The sequence below is a fragment of the Tursiops truncatus genome, chromosome 15, assembly GCF_011762595.2.
Source record: "Tursiops truncatus isolate mTurTru1 chromosome 15, mTurTru1.mat.Y, whole genome shotgun sequence".
Lineage (NCBI taxonomy): Eukaryota > Metazoa > Chordata > Mammalia > Artiodactyla > Delphinidae > Tursiops > Tursiops truncatus.
Genome location: NC_047048.1, coordinates 47,551,375 through 47,573,643, shown reverse-complemented (window position 1 = coordinate 47,573,643; position 22,269 = coordinate 47,551,375). Strand labels below are relative to the sequence as shown.

The 22,269-nt window shown below is 42.5% G+C and overlaps 1 protein-coding gene across 3 annotated transcripts in view; it reads left to right on the top strand.

The window, feature by feature from the left end:
- The window catches only part of SPTLC3 (serine palmitoyltransferase long chain base subunit 3), a 134,419-nt gene that overhangs the window by 54,547 nt on the left and 57,603 nt on the right, over window positions 1-22,269 (top strand). For all 3 annotated transcript variants that reach the window (XM_019941427.3, XM_019941430.3, XM_019941428.3), the window contains one exon: window positions 18,746-18,851. In XM_019941427.3, coding sequence (XP_019796986.1) covers window positions 18,746-18,851 — 106 coding nt within the window. The remainder of the gene's footprint in view (window positions 1-18,745; window positions 18,852-22,269) is intronic.

Genomic DNA, 22,269 nt, shown 5'->3' with positions numbered 1-22,269 from the left:
GAATTTTGTCAAACGCGTTCTCTGCATCTATTGAGATGATCATATGGTTTTCTCCTTCAATTTGTTAATATGGTGTATCACATTGATTGATTTGTATATATCAAAGAATCCTTGCATTCCTGGGATAAACCTCACTTGGTCATGGTGTATGATCTTTTTAATGTGCTGTTGGATTCTGTTTGCTAGTATTTTGTTGAGGATTTTTGCGTCTATGTTCATCAGTGATATTGGTCTGTAGTTTTCTTTGTTTGTGACATCTTTGTCTGGTTTTGGTATCAAGGTGATGGTGGCCTCGTAGAATGAGTTTGGGAGTGTTCCTCCCTCTGCTATATTTTGAAAGAGTTTGAGAAGAATAGGTGTCAGCTCTTCTCTAAATGTTTGATAGAATTCGCCTGTGAAGCCATCTGGTCCTGGGCTTTTGTTTGTTGGAAGGTTTTTAGTCACAGTTTCAATTTCAGTGCTTGTGATTGGTCTGTTCATATTTTCTATTTCTTCCTGGTTCAGTCTTGGAAGGTTAAACCTTTATAAGAATTGTCCAGTTCTTCCAGGCTGTCCATTTTATTGGCATATAGTTGCTTGTAGTAATCTCTCATGATCCTTTGTATTTCTGCAGTGTCAGTTGTTACTTCCCCTTTTTCATTTCTAATTCTATTGACTTGAGTCTTCTCCCTTTTTTTTCTTGATGAGTGTGGTAATGGGTTATCAATTTTGTTTATCTTCTCAAAGAACCAGCTTTTAGTTTTATTGATCTTTGCTATTGTTTCCTTCATTTCTTTTTTATTTATTTCTGATCTGATCTTTATGATTTCTTTCCTTCTCCTAACTTTGGGGGTTTTTTGTTCTTCTTTCTCTAATTCCTTTAGGTGTAAGGTTAGGTTGTTTATTTGAGATGTTTCTTGTTTCTTAAGGTAGGATTGTATTGCTATAATCTTACCTCTTAGAACTGCTTTACTGCATCCCATAGGTTTTGAGTTGTTGTGTTTTCATTGTCATTTGTTTCCAGGTATTTTTTAATTTCCTCTTTGATTTCTTCAGTCATCTCTTGGCTATTAAGTAGTGTATTGTTTAGCCTCCATGTGTTTGTATTTTTTACATATTTTTTTCCTGTCATTGATATCTAGTCTCATAGCATTGTGGTCAGAAAAGATACTTGATACAATTTCAATTTTCTTAAATTTACTAAGGCTTGACTTGTGACCCAAGATATGATCTATCCTGGAGAATGTTCCATGAGCACTTGAGAAGAAAGTGTATTCTGTTGTTTTTGGATGGAATGTCCTATAAATATCAATTAAGTCCACCTTGTTTAATGTATCATTTAAAGCTTGTGTTTCCTTATTTACTTTCACTTTGGATGATCTGTCCATTGGTGAAAGTGGGGTGTTAAAGTCCCCTACTATGATTGTGTTACTGTCAATTTCCCCTTTTATGGCTGTTAGCATTTGCCTTATGTATTGAGGTGCTCCTATGTTGGGTGCATAAATATTTACAATTGTTATATCTTCTTCTTGGATTGATCCCTTGATCACTATGTAGTGTCCTTCTTTGTCTCTTGTAATAGTCTTTATTTTAAAGTCTATTTTGTCTGATATGAGAATTGCTACTCCAGCTTTCTTTTGGTTTCGATTTGCATGTAATATCTTTTTCCATCCCCTCACTTTCAGTCTGTATGTGTCTCTAGGTCTGAAGTGGCTTTCTTGTAGACATAATATATATGGGTCTTGTTTTTTATCCATTCAGCCAGTCTATGTCTTTTGGTTGGAGCATTTAATCCATTTACATTTAAGGTAATTATCGATATGTATGTTCCTATTACCATTTTCTTAATTGTTTTGGGTTTCTTATTGTAGGTCTTTTCCTTCTCTTTTGTTTCCTGCCTAGAGAAGTTCCTTTAGCATTTGTTGTAAAGCTGGTTTGGTGATGCTGAGTTATCTTAGCATTTGCTTGTCTGTAAAGGTTTTAATTTCTCCATGAAATCTGAATGAGATCCTTGCTGGATAGAGTAATCTTGGTTGTAGTTTTCTCCCTTTCATCACTTTAAATATGTCCTGCCACTCCCTTCTGGCTTGTAGAGTTTCTGCTGAAAGATCAGCTCTTAACTTTATGGGGATTCCCTTGTATGTTATTTGTTGTTTTTCCCTTGTTGCTTTTAATATTTTTTCTTTGTATTTAATTTTTGATAGTTTGATTAACATGTGTCTTGGCATGTTTCTCCTTGAATTTATCCTATATGGGACTCTCTGTGCTTCCTGAACTTGATTAACTATTTCCTTACCCATATTAGGGAAGTTTTCAACTATAATCTCTTCAAATATTTTCTCAGTCCATTTCTTTTTCTCTTCTTCTTCTGGGACCCCTGTAATTCGAATGTTGGTGCATTTAATGTTGTCCCAGAGGTCTCTGAGACTGTCCTCAATTCTTTTCATTCTTTTTTCTTTATTCTGCTCTGCAGTAGTTATTTCCACAATTTATCTTCCAGGTTACTTATCCATTCTTCTACTTCAGTTATTCTGCTATTGATTCCTTCTAGAGAATTTTTAATTTCATTTATTGTGTTTTTCATGATTCTTTGTTTGCTCTTTAGTTCTTCTAGCTCCTTGTTAACCATTTCTTATATTTTCTCCATTCTATTTCCACGATTTTGGATCATGTTTACTATTATTATTCTGAATTCTTTTTCAGGTAGACTGCCTATTTCCTCTTCATTTGGTTGGTCTGGTGGGTTTTTACCTTGCTCCTTCATCTGCTGTGTGTTTCTTTGTCTTCTCATTTTGCTTAACTTATGGTATTTGTGGTCTCCTTCTCACAGACTGAAGATTTGTAGTTCCCATTGTTTTTGGTGTCTGCCCCCAGTGGCTAAGGTTGGTTCAGTGTGTTGTGTAGGCTTCCTGGTTGAGGGGACTAGTGCCTGTGTTCTGGTGGATGAGGCTGGATGTTGTCTTTCTGGTAGGCAGGTCCACGTCTGGTGGTGTGTTTTGGTGTGTCTGTGACATTATTATGATTTTAGGCAGCCTCTCTGCTAATGGGTGTGGTTGTGTTCCTCTCTTGCTAGTTGTTTGGCATAGTGTGTCCAGCACTGTAGCTTGCTGGTCATTGAGGGGAGCTGGTCTTGGTGTTGAGATGGAGATCTCTGGGTGATTTTCACAGTTCAATATTACATGGAGCTGGGAGGTCTCTGGTGGACCAATGTCCTGAACTTGGCTCTCCCACCTCAGAGGCACAGCCCTGAAGCCTAGCTGGAGCACCAAGAGCCTGTCATCCGCACAGCTGCTGGTGTTGGAGACTCCCCCGAAGAGGCGGAGTTCCCTGGGGACCAGGCACCAGTGGAACTCTTTCTACGCAGCAGACACTGGTAGCCGCACAATATCTTCTTTATCCATTCATCTGTCAATGGACATTTAGGTTGTTTCCATGTGAAGACTTAAGTTTTAAGTTATAGTCAGGTAAAAAGTGATCTTGTTCCTTAGCCTAAACGCCTCCTTTCACTATCCCAACTCCCCGCCCCCCGCACACACACACAAACCATCTAGTCAGTGTCATTGCAGTGCCCTTTCAGGCTCCTGGGTGTGAGGTTTTGTGATGAGGTCAAGGCAGCATGGGAAATATTAGGAAATACTTAGAAGGAGGTGGTGGTGAACACCTGAGTTCTCTCGTCCAGCTCTGCCCCTGACTTTTTGCATCACCTTGTGTAAATCCTTTCCTCTTTCTTGTACTCAGTTTTCCAACTGTAAAATGAAGGTGTTCAACTATATGATGTGTAAGGATCCTCCTAGTTCAAAGTTCCTGATCCTAATTCTTTATTACTGTCATCAGAACTCTCCTTTCTTTCTGTGTGCATGCATGTGTCCACACACACACACACACACACACACACACACACACACACTTGTTTTCTCTCTCTTCTTTCTCACTGCTATTCTCTCCTGCTTTCCCTCCCCCTCTACTTTTCCCTGTTCCTCTTCCTTGGCACTCTCCCTTCATTCTCCAAGGAAGTAACAAAGATTGAAGTGAGAAGAAGAAAACAAAGAAGTGAGGAAGAATTGTTCCAGTTCTGTTATGCCCACCTCACAGAAACCTCAAACCGTAAAACAATTATCCCCCAGGAGAGGAAAGCCAATGCATGGGAGCATTCCAAAGTGACCCCCCTTTTCCAACTTGTAGAGTTATTCTGATGAAAAATTTCCTCTCACTGAGTGGGGTGAGTTCTGGTTATGCCTTTACTGAACCCCCTTCAGCGGCTGTGTGAGAAGAACACTCTGGAGTGAAGTTCAGGGCCAGTAACTCTGCAAGAACCAAACTTGAGGCCCCTCAGACCTACAGCTCAACTCTGACCATTAGCTCAATGCTAATTCAAAATATGTTGACTCCATTTCTTAATGTTACATCAACCACTCAGTCTTTGCTTTCATCTCTGATAAGCCAAGTTTAGTTCCTCCAGTTCTGTTTCTTTTTCTTCATTTATCATCAATTGTCACATCCAGATTCAAATTATCTTCACAGTGCTGGGAATTCATATTTGGAGTAGACATCTTTCAGGGGTTCAAAAAATGAATTTATTAGGAGATGAAGGAAAATGCTTTTGACATTAGCACAGTGTGCTATGCTTTTTGATTCTTTGGCAAGGCGGGTAATTGGTGATCAAAAATTCTGTCTTCTTGAGGAAGGATAAAGGAAATAGTGGATAATTATTCAACTGTAGCTGCATCCATGGATATGATTAAACGTGATGATCTCACTCTTGGAGAGAAACATCTATCAATGGCAGCCACTCATTTCTTCACTCAATTCTACTGAGGGCAATGGAATGTCACAGTCCTAGTTGCACAATAGAAACATCTAAGAATATCTATGAAAGGTCAATGACTCGGTCGTCCTACAGACCAAGTGAATTCAAATACTCAGGTTGGGACCAAGGCAGCTGCATTTCTTCAGAGTTCCCCACGTGATTCTGATGCATAGTGAGGGATATAAGCCCTAATATAAGGTTATTTTCTAACCTCATTTAGTCTAAGCTGACCCTAGATCTTGCCAGTATACCCGGAGATATATCACCAGACACACATTGTCACATTAACTATCCTCAGGCTTCCTGTCACCATGATGAGCACTTTTTTATACTCCTGGTCTAAAGTTGGTAAAGGGAGTCACAAAATGCAGAAAAAGTGTTCTAAGCCAAAACTCACTAAGCACTTATCGAACAACTTTCTGATTCAGGCACTATGTTAGGGCTTTGGAGAACTATAAAAATGATAAGGTAATAACTTAGCTAACTGAGAGCTTACAATCTAGTAGGAGGAGCAGATATATACAAAAGTAATTAGCATGGGTTGAAGCGAAAAAGGGCCATGTGGTATCGCGCAGTGGTTAAGAGTAAAGGCTTTGACAAATGTACATTTTCACATCCACTGGAATAGTTAAAATCCAAAAGATGACAACATCAAATGTTATCAGAGGTGTGGAGCAATTAGAACACTCACCCATCCCATAACTGGAGTGTAAGTGGCACAACTCGTTTAGAAAACCCTTTGGCAAATCTTGTAAAGCTAAACACATCCCTATGCTATGACCCAGAAATCCCACAGCTCAGAATTCCCAGGAAAATGAAAGCATATGTCCACTAAAAGTTTTGTGCAAGACTGTTTCATAGGAACTTTATTCATAAAAGTTCAAAACTGGAAACAACCCAAATATCTATCAATAGGAGAATAGAAAAAAAAAAGCCTTATTCATATAATAGAAGACAATTCTACATAAAAAAGGAATAAACTACTGATACAAAGTGGATGACTCTCAAGAAACATCATTTTTAATTAAATAAACCATATACAAAAGAGTACACACAGTATGAATTTGCTTATAGAAAACTCAAACCAGATAAAACAACTCTGTGGTGATATAAGTCACAACAATACTAGCCTCTCCTTGTAGGGGAGGAAAATTGGTAAGAAGAGGCATGAAAAACTTTCTGGGGTGATAGAAATGTTGTTATTTTGAGTAGGGTGATGCTCACGTTCTTATTAAAATTCATTGCATTGTGTACTTAAGATCTATACATTTCCTTGTAAATAAAATTTCCTAACTTGTTAATTATCATACAGCATATATAAATTTAAAACCATCAATTTGGTATTTTTTCTAAAAAGTATAGGCCTTGATCCAAACGTTAGTGTCCTTGTTCTATAGCCTATTATCATGTGGTCCTAGGAAAATTACTTAACCTTCTTGGATCTCTATTTACTAATTCCAAAAATAATCTCTATTATGATGCCTGATTCATGGTATGCTGGAGAAGGAATATAAAGTGCTTAGCACAATACCTGGTAATAGAAACTACTGAATTGTTTGTACCTGCTGTGTTATTATGATTATTATTATCCTCGTCATGGTCATCACCAGTGCCACTAAGGGATAGTAGAGAACATTATGGTGACCCAGAAGAATGCAGAGGTCATCTCATTAAGGGGATTGCATGAAATGCATAGCATTTGCCATAGACTTTGAAGGATTGGGAGAATTCTAATCAGGGGTGAGGGAAAGGACGTTTCAAACAGAAGACTAATCTGCAGTGTGCAAAGATAGCAAGACCCCCAAACGTGTCCTGAGTGTGGGGCTGAACTACTGGAGAAGAGCCTTAAAATTAAGGCCTTCCTTGGCCAGTTAATGTAGAGCCACAAAGACATGTATATAAGCCAAGATGTATGTACTTCAAGAAGCAAGGAAAAGTGTCTGTTCTGCTGTGTGCCATGCTGTCCCTTGGAGGGATTAGCTTTGCTCGCAGCATTTAGTAGCCCTCCCAGGTGTCCAGGGGAGATGAAAACAGAGATACAAGCAACTTTGAGTTAAAACTTTGAACAGCATCAGATGGAAAAGATGTGTCTTTATGGATTGTAAAGATCAGCTCTCCTCAAAGCAGTTCTCTTATCCCTTTAATGATTCAGGAACCAATTCGAATGTGTGTGGGGTTCTCTACACCTCCAAGAAATTCTGCAACACTAGCTGGGCATCCAACAATTAAACTTAATTCTGATACTATCTACCTGGTGACGGCATCAGACTCCACAGGTCTGTCCCCATTTCAGATGCCAATCTCACGTCCAGGTTGTCACCTGTGTTTCTGAGTGACCAGCTAAAAATCAGAAGTTCCCATCACCCTCTCCTTTAGGTTCAACTAATTTGCTAGAGCAGTTCACAAAACTCAGGAAACTAGTTTACTTACTAGATTATCAGCTAACTATAAAAGGTTATAACTCAGTAACAGCCAGATGGAAGAGATGCACAGGGCAAGGTGGGTGGGAAAGCATGCAGGAGCTTCCACAACCTCTCCCTGAATCTCCAGGTTTGTTTCATCAACCCAGAAGCTCTCTGAACCCCATCCTTCTGAGGGCTTATGGAGGTCTCATTGGCACAATTGATTAAATCATTGGCCATTGGCCATTGGTGATTGAACTCAATCTCCAGCCCCTAACCCTCCCCAGAGATTGGAAGGAAAGACTGAAAATTCCAACCCTCTAATCACTGGTCAGTTCCCCTGGCAACCAGCCACCATCCTCAGGTGCTTTCCAAAAGTCACCTCATTAACATAACAAAAGACATCAATATAGCTTTCGGCACGTAGGAAATTCTAAGTGTTTTAGGAGCTATGTGCCAGGAACAGTGTAGCGGGTGAAGACCAAATACATCATTTCTTATTACAAATCGCAATATCTCACCTTCTCTATCTGGATTTATCATTTGGAATTCGGCCCAAATTGTACCATTCACCAGTCTTCCCTTGGAAATTCTATAGAGATGATGATGATGATAGATAGATAGATAGATGATAGATAGTTAGGTAGATAGGTAGATAGATAGATAATAGATAGATGATAGAATGATAAAGTAAATGGGATTCAGTGTTAATAGATGAATCTGAGTAAAATGTATCTGGGTGTTCTTTGTAGTATTCTTATTCTTGCAAATATTTTTGTTAAGTTTGAAATTATTTTCAGACAAAATTGTAATTCCTTAACCCTTTGCCGAAATTATAAGTCAAGGATTTCATTTTATCTTCCAATTTTACACATCTCTTAAAACACTCAGTAACTTAATCCTCATGCTCTCTCTTTATACCCCCAGAGGACAGATAACAGTTTTTATCTATATCTTTATAATACGTGTTTGCTGTGGTTATTTTATACCAGCAAATAGCACTTATTGAGAATTTACTCTGTGCCAGATGCTGAGCTAATAACCTTCTTTTATGTATTTATTTAACCCTGTGGACGGTCCTCATTTACAGGTGAGGAGATTCAGGCCTAAATAGGTTGTTGAATACCTGTCCAAGATCATAGAGCCCCTCAGTGGTGAAGCCTGGCACTGTCTGTACAAATCCTGCTTTTCCCAATTAAGAATAGCATGCGGTGAGGGTCAGAGTCCATCATTTAATCCATGACATTCTGTTATGCATGAACTGCTGTGGCTCTTTAGTTCTCTGTGGGAGGTAGAATAATGGTCCCCCAACATGCCTGTGTCTTAATCCCCAGAGCCTATGACCATATTATATTTTGTGATAAAGGGGAATGAAGGATCCAGATGGAATTCAGGTTGCTACTCGGATAATCTTAAAATAAAGAGATTGCACAGGGTCCAGGGTAATCACAACGTCCTTAAATGTGGAAAAGGGAAACAGAAGAGTGAGTGTCAGAGTGATGCCACGTGAGAAAAACTTCAAGCCATTGCTGGCTTTGGAGATCAAAGCAACCACAGCCAATGAATGCCAGAAGCCTCTAGAAGCTGCAAAAAGCAAGGAAATGGGTCCCCCCCGACCCAGCTTCCAGAAAAGAAAGCACCTCGACTTGGTTTTAGCCTAGTAAGACACATTTCAGAGTTTTGGCCTCCAGAACTGTAAGATAATTTGTGTTTCGTAAAGCCCTACGTTTGTGTTAATTTTTTCCAGCAGCTGTAAGAAACTAATACACTTTCATTCTCGGGTACACAGATCCCTTGTTCTCACTCACTAATGTGCTCAACAGGACTTTTACACATGAACAGCTCTCCCTGCTGTTGTATTTACACCACAGAAACAGCCACCTTTGAGAGCAAGGCTACCTCCAGGGTCCTTGAAACGACTTCTCACTTGAGAGGTCCTGGAGGTGAGATGGCATATGGAGGGGAAGATAATTAAATGGAGTCCTAATAGCTAAGGCATCAGTTGCTGCTGGCGCTCTTTCTTGCTTTACTATTCCCAGGATAATACTAAACACCTCAGTAAACAATGATACTTTAATCCTTAATACATATCCATGCAGATTGAAATGATAACGTGGAGATTTTTTGAAGGATCTGGAGAAGATGAAAGTTACCTTCCTGTGTGTGCAGGAGGCATGCAACCGGCCCAGATGGGAGCTAATAACTTATGAGACGGAGTTTAAGAATGGCTTCCTAAACTGGAATGTTCTTAAACATCGGGATTATGGGATTTCATACAACCACACTTGCTCTGCTTTCCTGGACTTTGCTCCACCTGTGTCCTCTGCTTATATCTTAAGGATACTCTCCTGACTTTGGTGGGGGGAAGAGGTCCTATTTTTACGTAGATCAATACTAGAGGATACCCACTTGTTATTTAGAGCCATAGTAAATAAATCAGAATTCTGGGCCCTTGAATTTTTGCATTCTGTATGCGAAAAATATACCCAAAGTGGAGTCAAACCATTGCAGACCATCATAATAAACTTTGAATCCTATGTGACCTGGATTGACCAACAACTTCAAGCTATTCATCATTTCTTTATTTCCCACAAAATCAGAATGAGGAACTGAACAAAATCAGGACACACAAAAGCTATACTCTCTAAGGAAAAGTAGACAACTCAGAAGTGCAGTTTTAGCAGAATTTATCACCAGGGATTATTTCTTCCTGGATTGCAAATGTTACAATTACAGTCAGCCCTCCATTTCTGCATGTTCCACATCCACCAGATTCAACCAACTACAGATGGAAAATATTTGGGAAAAAAATTCCAGAAAGTTACAAAAAGCAAAACTTTATCGCATGCTGGCAGCTACTTACACAGCATTTACATTGTATTAGGTATTATAAATAGCCTAGAGATGATTTAAAGTATATGGGAGGTTGTGCGTAGGTTATACGCAAACACTATGCCATTTTATATAAAGGACTTGAGCGTCTGCAGATTCGTCTGTCCACAGGGGCTCCTGAAACCAATCCCCCCTGGATACCAAGGGACGACTGTACTGAGATCCAAACTCTCATTTATTCAGCGTTCACTGCTGCCAAGCACTACATTAAGCCCTTTATATAATCAACCGTTTAAATTGAACAAAAATCCAGATTCCTGTTTCTCTTCATTATTCCTACCTATTAAGAGAAAACAATGCTCAAAGTGATTGAATGACCTGCCCAAGGACACACGCATGACATATGGTGGTGAGAGTCAAAATTCAAACCCAAGTCTGTTGCTCTTGTCTTGGTTCATTTCCCCTAGGAGCAGACCTGAGACATGGATGTGAAGGCAAGTCGTTTATTTAGGAAGTGATCCCAGGACGCAGGCAGAGAAGCAGGGGATGAAGACAGAGCAGGGGAGGTGGCCAATAAAGGGCGTGTTGTCAAGCATGTTAGCACAGTAAACACCTGGAGCTCGAGCTTACTAGGAAACTCTGGGTGCCAGTATAGACATGTCTCAGTGTTATCCCACCTGAGGGGTGGGAACTGGGGTATTTATGCACCAGTGCCCGCTGGTGGTTGGTTGAGGGCTGTCCTGACTCAGGCTGAGTATGCTCCCACAGCCAGAAAAATATGTCTTGGACAAAGAATTGCCTGTGTCTGCAATAAGGAGCTGGGCTGAGAGGATTCAGGTACCTGGACAGCTCTAGACGGCACTCTTACCCACTCGCTAAGTCCGGCTACTGCCAGACCACATGTAGAACACAGAGAGCTGTGGGTTCTTGTGTGAAAATCAATCTAGCGTGATGCCTTATCCTGTTAGTAACATGAATCTTAACTCAGAAGCTGAAGTTTGGCCTCTGAAAGCCTCTGGCTACGTGCTGAGAATATCTCCTTGCACTTTCTACTTTGGGCAGCTTCAGGGAAATACCCAACCCTTAGTTTGCCTTTGTGACTCATTGGTACCACAAGACAGACTCTCCAGCCATTTTACAGCACAAGCCGAGGCATCATCTCCAACCAGGGACCCACAGGCTTGGTCTCCTTCATGATTCTGGTGCATCGAGGAAATGGGTCCAAGCACCGTGGGGTACCCGGCGGCCTTTGCTAAACATGTCCTCTGGGCTGAGTATATTAGCACCCTGAGAATTCAAGGACCTCAAACCCTGGGTGAATTTTAACTCTCTGGAAAGGTCAACCACTTCTTTCAGAGATTTGGGGAAATCAGAACTGAGTTATTTTTTTCCTGTAACTGCTCACTTTACTGGTAAATGCTTACGATGTAGATCCTAGAACCATGTTTCCCAGTCTTTAAGGTGCAAGGAGTCACCATGGGGGTTCTTGTTGAAATGCAGACTTGGATTTGGTGGTTCTGGGCGGGGGCCTGAGCACCTGCATTTCTGACAAACTCCCAGGCGATACTGATGTGGCTGGTACAAGACTGTACTTGGAGCAGCAAGGCTGTAGGTCATCTCTGGACTCAAGTGAGTCACAAAGGGCTTCTTGAGCTGGTCTTGAAGAGGAGAAGCAGTCTTTTGAGCTAGGAGAGTTGCCATAAGGTCAGAGGAATGAGCAGGCCAAGAATTTGGAGTGGTTTAGGGGGAAAAAAAGTGGAGAGGAAGAACCAGGATTCTATCTAGAGGCATTTAAAGGCCAAGAGGAAGAAGAACAAAGGATGCAGTGTTTGTGGGAAAACTCTGAGCCCTACCTCTTCTGCGGAGTGAGGGCTCATGAGTGTCATTTGAGTGGAAGGTCAAACCTATAAACATCACTTAGATTACTTTACAAGCCACAACATTTTCAATCTCAAGACTCCTGAACTAGGTTGTTTAACAAATGAAGCAATTGCCCCTATATCTTTGAACAGTAAGAGTATTCAACCCTTGTTGTAATGAAACTTTCACATGCACTCACTCCTTTTAGCTCCAACTTCACAACAAGTCACCTACCGATTATCCCCTTTTTACAGATGAAGAAAGAGGCACAAAGTGGTGAGGTGACTTGTTTAGAGACAGCTGGAAAGAGGCAGAGCTGGGATTTAAATAGAGGAGGTCTGACTTCAGAGTTCCAACTTCTAAACACAATGAACTTTGATCTCCTTTCCACTCCCTGCCTCCCCCAGATGGTAGAGTGATGCCTCCATCTCCCATGCAACTGTCCCGGGTCAGGGCAGTTGGGTTAGGCGGACGCAGCCAGCATTCACTGGGCGCCCTTGACTGCATCCTGACTTGAGACACAGGATCCAGGTGCTGAGCCCTGGGCTCCCACAGTGCTCCCTGAATCAAGGCTCACCTTCCTGCACTGACCCCACTCCCCAGGGATCCTATTCAGCATTCTGTCTAGTCCCACAGGCCGTTCTCTAAGGATCAGAGCCCTCCATGCTTCATCAGGTCCAGAGTCTGAGTTCATGGGACACTCTGTCCCCATGCATTAGGCTCTACCCATTCTTCACCTCATGTGCCCAAGGCCAGAAATTTCTGGGATGACCCTCTCCCCTGGGTAAGTAGGCCCTCCCCCTAGCACCTACCTCATCCTCTGCCCAGCCCAGCTCCTCTGCTCCCAGCTGCCTTTTGCCTACTTCCAGGAAGCTCACCTTGCTTCTTTGACCTACAAAAGGCCACGTGACACCTGCAAACATATTTGCAGACCCATTCAGAAGACCTGAACCAAAGTATGTATCCAAACTGCCTTGCAAAACTGAAGGCACCCATTTTTCTTTCTTTTTAAAAACTTTTTTAAAATATTTATTTATTTATTTGGTTGTGCCAGGTCTTAGTTGTATCAGGCGGGCTCCTTAGTTGTGGCATGCAAACTCTTAGTTGCGGCATGCATGTGGGATTTAGTTCCCTGAACAGGGATCGAACCCATGCCCCCTATATTGGGAGTGCAGTCTTGTCCACTGCGCCACCAGGGAAGTCCCACACCCATTTTTCAATGCATCAGAAATGCCCTCATTGATCTCATGGAGGAGACTCTATAAATGTCACTTTGAGAGAAATATTTGCTTTGCTGGCCAGAACTGGACATTATGATTATGTTTTCCCCCAAAGGCTACACAAGGGGGCAGTTCCCCACAAACCATCTTAAAAATAAGAATAGTTTATCATCATTCACAGTTGTTTAAGTACCTACTGCTTAATAGTTCACATTTGGGCTCAATATTGAAGGATGAAACTGATTATCCCTGAAGGAACACGAAGAACAGGAAAAAGATGGGGGGAGGGCAAGGAATTAGAGTAACAAGTAGTATTTCTTCATCATCCAAACATCTTTTCACTTAAGAAATAGCTGTTGAGTGTCTATCCTGTGTAGGCATGAAAAGATTTTGGCAAGAAGCCCACGGAGCAGGGAACAAGAGGACATATCTAAATGCAGGTGGAGGCAGGTTTGCTGGAGCTCTGAGCGATGAGGGTGAACCAGCAAGCACACTGGGCAGCACAAGGAAAGTGGAGGCTGCCCTTCAGCCCTGAACACGGGCCCTAGATGGAGAGCAGGGCAGGGCACGGAGGGATGGCCAAGTTCTCGTGTCTCAACAAAAGCTCAGTTGCACAAGAGATGAGGAAAGAGGCAGCTGAGGCAGGAGAAACAGTGTTTTTGCTGTACAGGAAAGTAAGAAAGAAGCCAGAGACCTAGTTCTTATCTTTAGGAAGACACTTTTTGAACTACACCAACCTCCCTTCTGAGAAGGTTACGGCTTCTTTGTTGACTTGGGCTCTCTTCTCACAGGACTGTATGTGTAGTTTCCACAGATCCCGGAGGCTTGCTGACATTATGAGGGTTTTGAATTTAAGGACAGGTGCAGGAACAGGCTCGCAGAGCGTCATTGTCACCTAAGCCTGATTGGAGCTTTGGGCACATAGCTGGACTCTCCCTGGGATTTAGTAATTCCCTAACCCGTGACAAACCAGGGCTGCTTTGCACCAGAACGTGGACCCCAGGCCATGTCTCATCACCCACCATGCCAGCTCCCTCCTCTCAGCCCGTCACAAACCAAAGGACCCCGCCTCGATGAGCCAGACTTGGTGGTGAATAATGTCTAAGGCGTTGTTGGTACTCAAATTTGTGGTGATTACAAATCCACAGTGTGTCATTATAACTTTGTAACATGATGGTACAGTTAGCACTGTGTGAGGGCATCTTGATGGCATCAACTGTATTCTTTTAATTTCTGTATCTCAGGATTTTCTGTATACTCCAACAAGAAGCTGGTTTGTTTGGGCTTAGGGTCTTTTTTTTTTTTTTTTAGGTTGTTATTGGTTTTACAAACCTTCTGGCATGAGTTTGCTTATCTGAAAAAAAAAACCAAAACCTAATCGTTCAGAGGTGTCATGAGGATTAACATAATGCGGGTATAAGTGCTTTAATAAGCATCATTATTTGAAAATCCCTTGCAGATGTTAGCATGTGATTTGCTGAAACTGTAGAACCTCATAAGGCCTGCAAGAACATAAACCACAATCCCCTGAATCCTATAGGTCTGTGACCCACACACTGTAGAATTATAGAGCAAGGACCTAAAAATCAGAAACTACCAGATGTTAACATGGGTCCAGAATCCCACAGTGAGTGAAGTCATATCTTTCTCTGTCTAGCTTCTGTGATTCTAAGAGGTTAGTGAGTTTGTCTCCCATGGCAGAACAATGGCTGATTGATCTTCCCTTTGCTCAAGGATCCCAGTGTGTGGACACTGAGGGTTTTCTGAAGTTCCGCTAAAAGCTTCTCCTCATCGAACTCTCCATTCATGACAAACACGATGAGTTACTGCCATCTGCAAAATACAAAAAACACATCAAGGTCTTTTGCAGGCTTGTTTTCTGTCCTGCCTGATATTAAAAGAATGGAGAGAAATTTATCTCTTTAGTGGGGTTCATTTAAACTCCCAAACTCAGGCTCTAACATGTATGTGACCCTCTTGATTGCATAAACAGTACAATAATCTCTGCATGTATAGATTTTCAAAAACCTTAGAATATTCACTTTTAAGTGACTGCTAATTTAGTTCACTGGGTTTGCTTTTGAGTTTATTTTTGTGTATGGTGTTAGGGAGTGTTCTAATTTCATTCTTTTACATGTAGCTGTCCAGTTTTCCCAGCACCACTTACTGAAGAGACTGTCTTTTCTCCATTGTATATCCTTGCCTTCTTTGTCATAGATTAGTTGACCATAGGTACGTGGGTTTATCTCTGGGCTTCCTGTTCCATTGATCTATATTTCTGTTTTTGTGCCAGTACCATATTGTCTTGATAACTGTAGCTTTGTAGTATAGTCTGAAGTCAGGGAGGCTGATTCCTCCAGCTCTGTTTTCTTGTTTGTTTTTTTTTTTTTTTTTTCTGTTTTTGTGTGGTACGCGGGCCTCTCACCATTGTGGCCTCTCCCGTTGCGGAGCACAGGCTCTGGACGCGCAGGCTCAGCAGCCATGACTCATGGGCCTAGCCGCTCTGTGGCATGTGGGATCTTCCCAGACCGGGGCACGAACCTGTGTCCCCTGCATCGGTAGGTGGACTCTCAACCACTGCGCCACCAGGGAAGCCCTCCAGCTCTGTTTTTTTCCCTCAAGATGGCTTTGGCTATTCGAGGTCTTTTGTGTTTCCATACAAATTTTAAGATTTTTTGTTCTAGTTCTGTAAAAAATGCCATTTGGTAATTTGATAGGGATTGCATTGAATCTGTAGATTGCTTTGGGTAGTATAGTCATTTTCACAATACCAATTCTTCCAATCCAAAAACATGGTATATCTCTCCATCTGTTTGTGTCATCTTTGATTTCTTTCATCAGTGTCTTATAGTTTTCTGAATACAGGTCTTTTGTCTCCTTAGCTAGGTTTATTCCTAGGTATTGTATTCTTTTTGTTGCAATGGTATATGGTAGTGTTTCCTTAATTTCTCTTTCAGATTTTTCATCATTAGTGTATAGAAATGCAAGAGATTTCTGTGCATTGATTTTGTATCCTGCAACTTTACCACATTCATTACTTAGCTCTGGTAGTTTTCTGGTGGCATCTTTAGGATTTTCTATGTATAGTATCATGTCATCTGCAAACGGTGACAGTTTTACTTCTTCTTTTCCAATTTGTATTCCTTTTATTTCTTTTTCTTCTCTGATTGCCGTGGCTAGGATTTCCAAAACTATGTTGAATAATAGTGGTGAGTGTGGACATCCTTGTCTTGTTCTTGATCTTAGAGGAAATGCTTTCAGTTTTTCACCATTGAGAACGATGTTGGCTGCTGTGGCTTTGTCGTATGAGGCCTTTGTTATGTGGAGGTCGGCTCCCTCTGTGCCCACTCTCTGGAGTCTGGGTTTGCTTTTATTACTATAGCATCGGAGTCACACTCACCGTGTGTCATTTCTGTATAAAAACTTGTAAATTCCAAGTCCCAGAAGGAAAAACTCTGTAAGCAGGTATACTTATATTCATCAGCTCTTTATTCCCTTCAGAGACTAACGGGTCTGCGGTGGATTGTAGAAAAGGGAGCTGCTTCCCCCAATCACATGGGTTACTTCAGCATTTTAGGAACCCAGCCGAAAGCAGAAGGTCTAAAGATGAACGTTTGTTATCCCTGAAATTCTCAAAATAAGAGAGCTGTTTTCTGTTTCCTTGGCTGCCATCTAGTGGTCAGTGATGTAGTGACACTAAAACAACACTACATCTTACGTGAAGACTCAGAAGATATAGCTGCCTGTCTTTAACCTAGAGGGGTGGGATAGGGAGTGTGGGAGGAAGACGCAAGAGGGAGGAGATATGGGGATATATGTATATGTATAGCTGATTCACTTTGTTATACAGCAGAAACTAACACATCTTTGTAAAGCAATTATACTCCAATAAAGATGTTAAAAAAAAAAGCTAAAAACACAGTTAATTAAAGAAATATTACTGCAGGTATGAGGCAATTATCCTTTCTCATAATTCCTATTTAGATCCCAAAGTGTCATTCCCTTTCCTGTTTCCTGGTCTACAATCTTTTCCATGAAAAGACAAGCGATTCAACTATCATATATCACTTTAGCTCTAGCACTGTGCATTAGGACTAGGGCTAAAAGGATGAATAAGATAAGGTCCCTGCCTTCCCTGGAGAAGAGACATGAACTCAAATAATGAGCAGTGTGATGAGTGCTTAAATCCAGAATAGATGAGTCATCAAGGACACAAAGAAGAAAGAAAGTCTGTTCTATTGGCCAAAAGAGTTTGAGTGGAGGCTTGCATGGTGGGTGGAGGTTCTCCAGACAGACAAGAGCAGGGAAGCATGTAAGAGAGATGGGAGGCTGTGTGCTGGGGAATATTGAGAAACCATATGAGGAAGATAGCCAGGGTCTAGAGCAGGAACGGCCTTTGGAGACTGCATTCTTTAGCTAGTCCCGTAACAAACAACCTCGAAACCCCAGTAGCATCCAACAAATATCACTTATTTCTTACTCATGACTGCAAGTGGGCTGGGCTAACTGTGCCCTACTTGTCTCTCAGCCTCTCCTGGGACCCTCCCAGGACCTGTGGACTAGCCTGGGAGTGTTCTTTTCATGTTACTGGTAGAAGCACAAGAGGAAAAGCAGAAACGTGTAAGGCCTCTTAAGGCCGAGGCGCGGAACCAACCTGCTCTCTCTTCCCTGGATTCTATTAGCCAAAGCATTGGCTGAACCCAAGCCAGAGGCAGGGAAACACCTTCCGTTCCTTTAGTGGGAGGGCTCTGAGGTCGCATGTCAAAGGACTCAAATTAGGGGAGTGTAGGAATTGGGGCCAATGATGCCATCTGCCACAAGTTCTATCTTGGAAATGCTTATTTTGAGGTACCCATGGTTTTGTCTAAAATGTGGTTGGAAAACAGTTATGTAGCTCAAAATATAGGTCTGGCTTTGAGTGATGGACCCAGGAGTGCCAAGACCCCAAACCTGAACCCTTGTGGACCCCATCCCACACAAACTGGTCCAGCATCTCTAGGAGTGAGAGAAGGAATCTACATTTTTACTGGTTCCCCAAATGATGATTCCCCAAATGATGATTCCCCAAATGATGATTCTTTCAAAAGTTTCTTAAAGTTTTGAAAGAAACCAGGACTGCTTTGTACCAGAACATGGCCTCCACACCACATCCATTTACCCACCTCCCAGAACTTAGGCAGTGAGACCCCTGCCAGCCCAAAATGCTGCCGTTCTGTGCAAAACCAGCTAAACTCTACCATGCTGGTGGCTAAACCATCGATTGGTGAGTGTTAGTTAATGATATCCCTCAGGGCTAATTTTCACCTGGCAACAAAGCTTAAGTTTAAGAAATGCATTTAATGTAAAGCTGCAATCTCTGCTAAGGCAGGTGAGGACAGCCTTTGAAGAGCCTGTGAAACTATGTGCTCCCACTAGAGGTTTATTCTGCTGGCTTTACAAACCTGACTACTCAGCTTGTCAGAGTTAACTTTTACTAAAAACTGGACTTGTCTGTCCCCCAAGGTGTTCTCTGACTTCGACTTTGCTCTCTGAAAGTTTGGGTCAGAGGCTGAGCCTAAAATATCTGCTGCCTTCTGCAAAAAGAAAATGAAGGAGGAAAGGAAAAGCCCTCTCATGACTCAATTTTTTGTGTGTATTATTTAAAGACATGCAAAGCCTAGAGAAGCTCCTGAGAGATGCTGTAATCTACGGCCAGCCTCGAACCCGCAGAGCCTGGAAAAAGATTCTCATCCTAGTGGAGGGCATCTACAGGTATGTAAATAACCGGAGACCTATTCACACACTGAGGCCCACAGCGAGCTGACAGGTGGCGCAAGGCTGACCTCTCCTAGTTAAATGGAAAAGTGAGTTCGATATAGGTGTTATGAAGGGACCTGAGTCAGAGCTATCAATGTGAACCATCAGGTCTTGGGTCACCTGTCTTTTCAATGACCATACGTATGGCGGAGCACCCTGGAGGCTGGCATACTTAAGAAGGTGTCTTCAGAAACGTCCTGACAGAGCATTGCTAACTTGTATTGATTCCACTACTTTTGGCTGCCCCACAGTTTCAAGGGCTTTTAGGGGATGGGTTATTCAACCTCAGAACACTCTTTGCCTTTATGACAAAGGCAGGAAAGTAGATACTGCTGGTGGGCACCCAGCTGCCCCTAACTCAACAGTGCACCCAGAGTCCAGGCTTGCTGAACTTGGCCAATTGTTAGCATCAGACAACAAAAAGCTTGCACATTTTCTTCAAGGTAAGGTTAACCTGGAGTGCAATTCTTGATGCAGAGCTGGGAAGAGGGGGAGACGGTCTTAGCATCTGAAGGCATGCTCAGTCTTCCCACAGCTTGTAGGCTGAGCAGACAAAACACCCACTAAGCCAGTCAGAGCTGCACTTTCGTATTGCTGGTTGTGATTGAATTTGCTTCATTCTATGTCTGAATTGATGATCGTTACTAAGGTAGGAACTGCTCCCAAGTTTGTCTTCTGTTGGATGCCCTAGTCCATGAGTCAAGGAAACATTACTTCAGAGTTACTCACTCCTAAATCAATTCTCAATCTTAATGTTAGAAGAAGCAAGAGCAATGTTTCCTATGGGTTAATTATGGGAAAGTGAACAAAATTAAAAGGAAGGGAATGGGGCTTCCCTGGGGGCGCAGTGGTTGAGAGTCCGCCTGCCGACGCAGGGGACACGAATTCATGCCCCGGTCCAGGAAGATCCCACATGCCATGGAGTGGCTGGGCCCGTGAGCCATGGCCACTGAGCCTGCGCGTCCGGAGCCTGTGCATGAGGGCTTAACTTCCCAACAAGGGGAAGCGTGGCTGCAAAGGAGGCTTGAGATAAAGAGCAGCCTTTGTTCTGCAGCTAATGGAATCCGTCCCTGGGGCACCATACAAGCTCATCGGGCAATTTTCAGTTGTCACAACTGCAGTAAAGTACTGCTGGCGTCCTGGCATCTGGTGGGCAGAGGCCAGGGATGCTGCTAAGCCCCCTACCATGCACAGGATAGTCCCCTGCAACGGAGAATTATCTGGCTCAAAACGTCAACAGCGCCGAGTTTGGGAAACCCTGCTGTCGAATAATGTAACCACTCACTGGCCCTGAACTTGCTACTTTTAGGAAATAATCTCATCTTGACTCTGGGCTGTCATAGCCTCAAGCACGGGTCTTTCTCCCTGTGTGATTCATGCCAGATGCCAGCCTGGGAGGGGAGAACTTATCTAAACACCTGTCAATCAAGCCTGGACTGGTGGGAGCACAGATCAGCGGAAGGAGAGCAGACGGGCATCTCCTTTAACCAGAGTAAACAGAACCCAACTGCAAATAAACAGAACTTGGCTTCACTAAAGAGAAGTCGTGTTCTCAGTACTTTGATCATGGCTGAAATTAAGTGGACCACCAGCGTTTCACTGTCAAATATTCCCATCAGTTACACAAAGAAACCCCTCTGCTAATGGCTATGTTGGGCCTGGGTCCTACCATGATATCAGGAGGATAGGGGAGCCAGGTGTGGACTTCGGCTACAAAACAGGGTGGCAACAAACCACAGCTTAGGGTTCACTAGCAATGGTGACTGCCCAGTGACCTGCTGCTGTGAAACGAGCCACCTCAAAGCACGGTGGCTTACACAGCAATGAGTTATTATTTCCCACGCTACTGTGGGCTGTCTGGACCAACTGGGCAGCTCTGCTCCATGTGAGATTGGTTGGGGTCATTCATGTGGCTGCTTTCTGTGGGGTGTTTGGCTGGGTCTGGAACATCCAAAATGACCTCACTCACACATGTGGGCTCTTGGTACTGGCTGTTGACTGAGGTGCCTTATTCTCTCCTCTTCTCTGGGGTGCTTTCTCTATATGTAGGTTTTTCTCGTTCAGCAGTCTAGCTAGAGCTTCCTTACAACATGGTGGCTGGCTTCCAAGAGAATGAAAGCAGAAGTTGCCAACCTTTTAAGGGCTGGGCCCAGAGCTGGTACAACATCACTATGCCATATTCTATTGGTCAAAGCATGACACCAGTCTAGCCCAGATTCAAGGGGAGGAGAAACAGACCCCACCTCTTGATGGGAGGATTGGCTTGTGTATACAGGGAGGGGAAGACTTACAGGCAACCATCTTTGGAGGCAATCTACCACAGCAGCTCCATCAACCCGACATGTATACAGGGAGAAGTCTCCACTGTCCATGGACTTGCCTTCTCAGAGATGTTCCCTTTTTCTCACCTGCGCAGGAATCTTGTCTTTAAATGAGACTGTGACCTAAAGGCACTCATTCATAGATAGGAAACAGGACCCTTCTTAAACAGGCCTCAGTACCTCCTGGGACCTCAGTTTCCTCATCCGTAAAATAAGACTAGCCTAGAGTAGAGTTCTGGAACATATGGATGTTCTCATTTGCTGCTCTCACCAGAAAATGAAATTATTTCCCACAAGATTTTCCAAAGGGCCAGGGTTACGAATGTGAAACCAGTGGTTCACAAATGTACTTTTACTTTCCAGAGATGTATTATGGATGTATACCTTGTTAGAATTTACACAAAACCTCCTTAGAGTTTCACTCCCAGATCTTTCTTATCTCTGGCTGTGGTTTGCCCCCATGGGCAAAGTCTCCCTACCACAGACAGCTCCCATAAATCAATTTCTTCAAAACTCCAAAAAAGAGCAGTCAGCCAAATCAGACAGTTTCAGGTACGTATCGAGGTAGAAAAGGCTAGATACCAAATCCAAGAAGTCAGTAAACTCCACAAAAGCAGTTATGATAATAATAATAGCAATAATAATATCGTCATCCTTAGATCATGTATGTATTAATATTTATATACAGACTATAGGGGAGTCAGGATTTGGAGGGAGGCCTGGGACATGGGTGTAGGTCCTGTGTTGCTGCCTATAACTATGTGCCCTTCATAGGGTTCTTTTGTAAGAATTAAATGAGATCACATAAGCTAGTGCTTCGAGAAGCCCAGCGCATCGTAAACCCACAACCAAGGGTAGCTGTCTTCATCATTGAATTTATTTTCAGTTGAGGAAGTTGCAACTCAGAAAGCAATGGGCCATCTGCATGCCGAAGCTGTTTGACTCCTGAAGGATGGGTGTCAGAGGACAGGGTTCACATTTATCATGTGTTATTGCTAAACATTTCACATGTGCTATTGTGAGTAAGCGCCTCCAGTACTCCTAAGTTTATT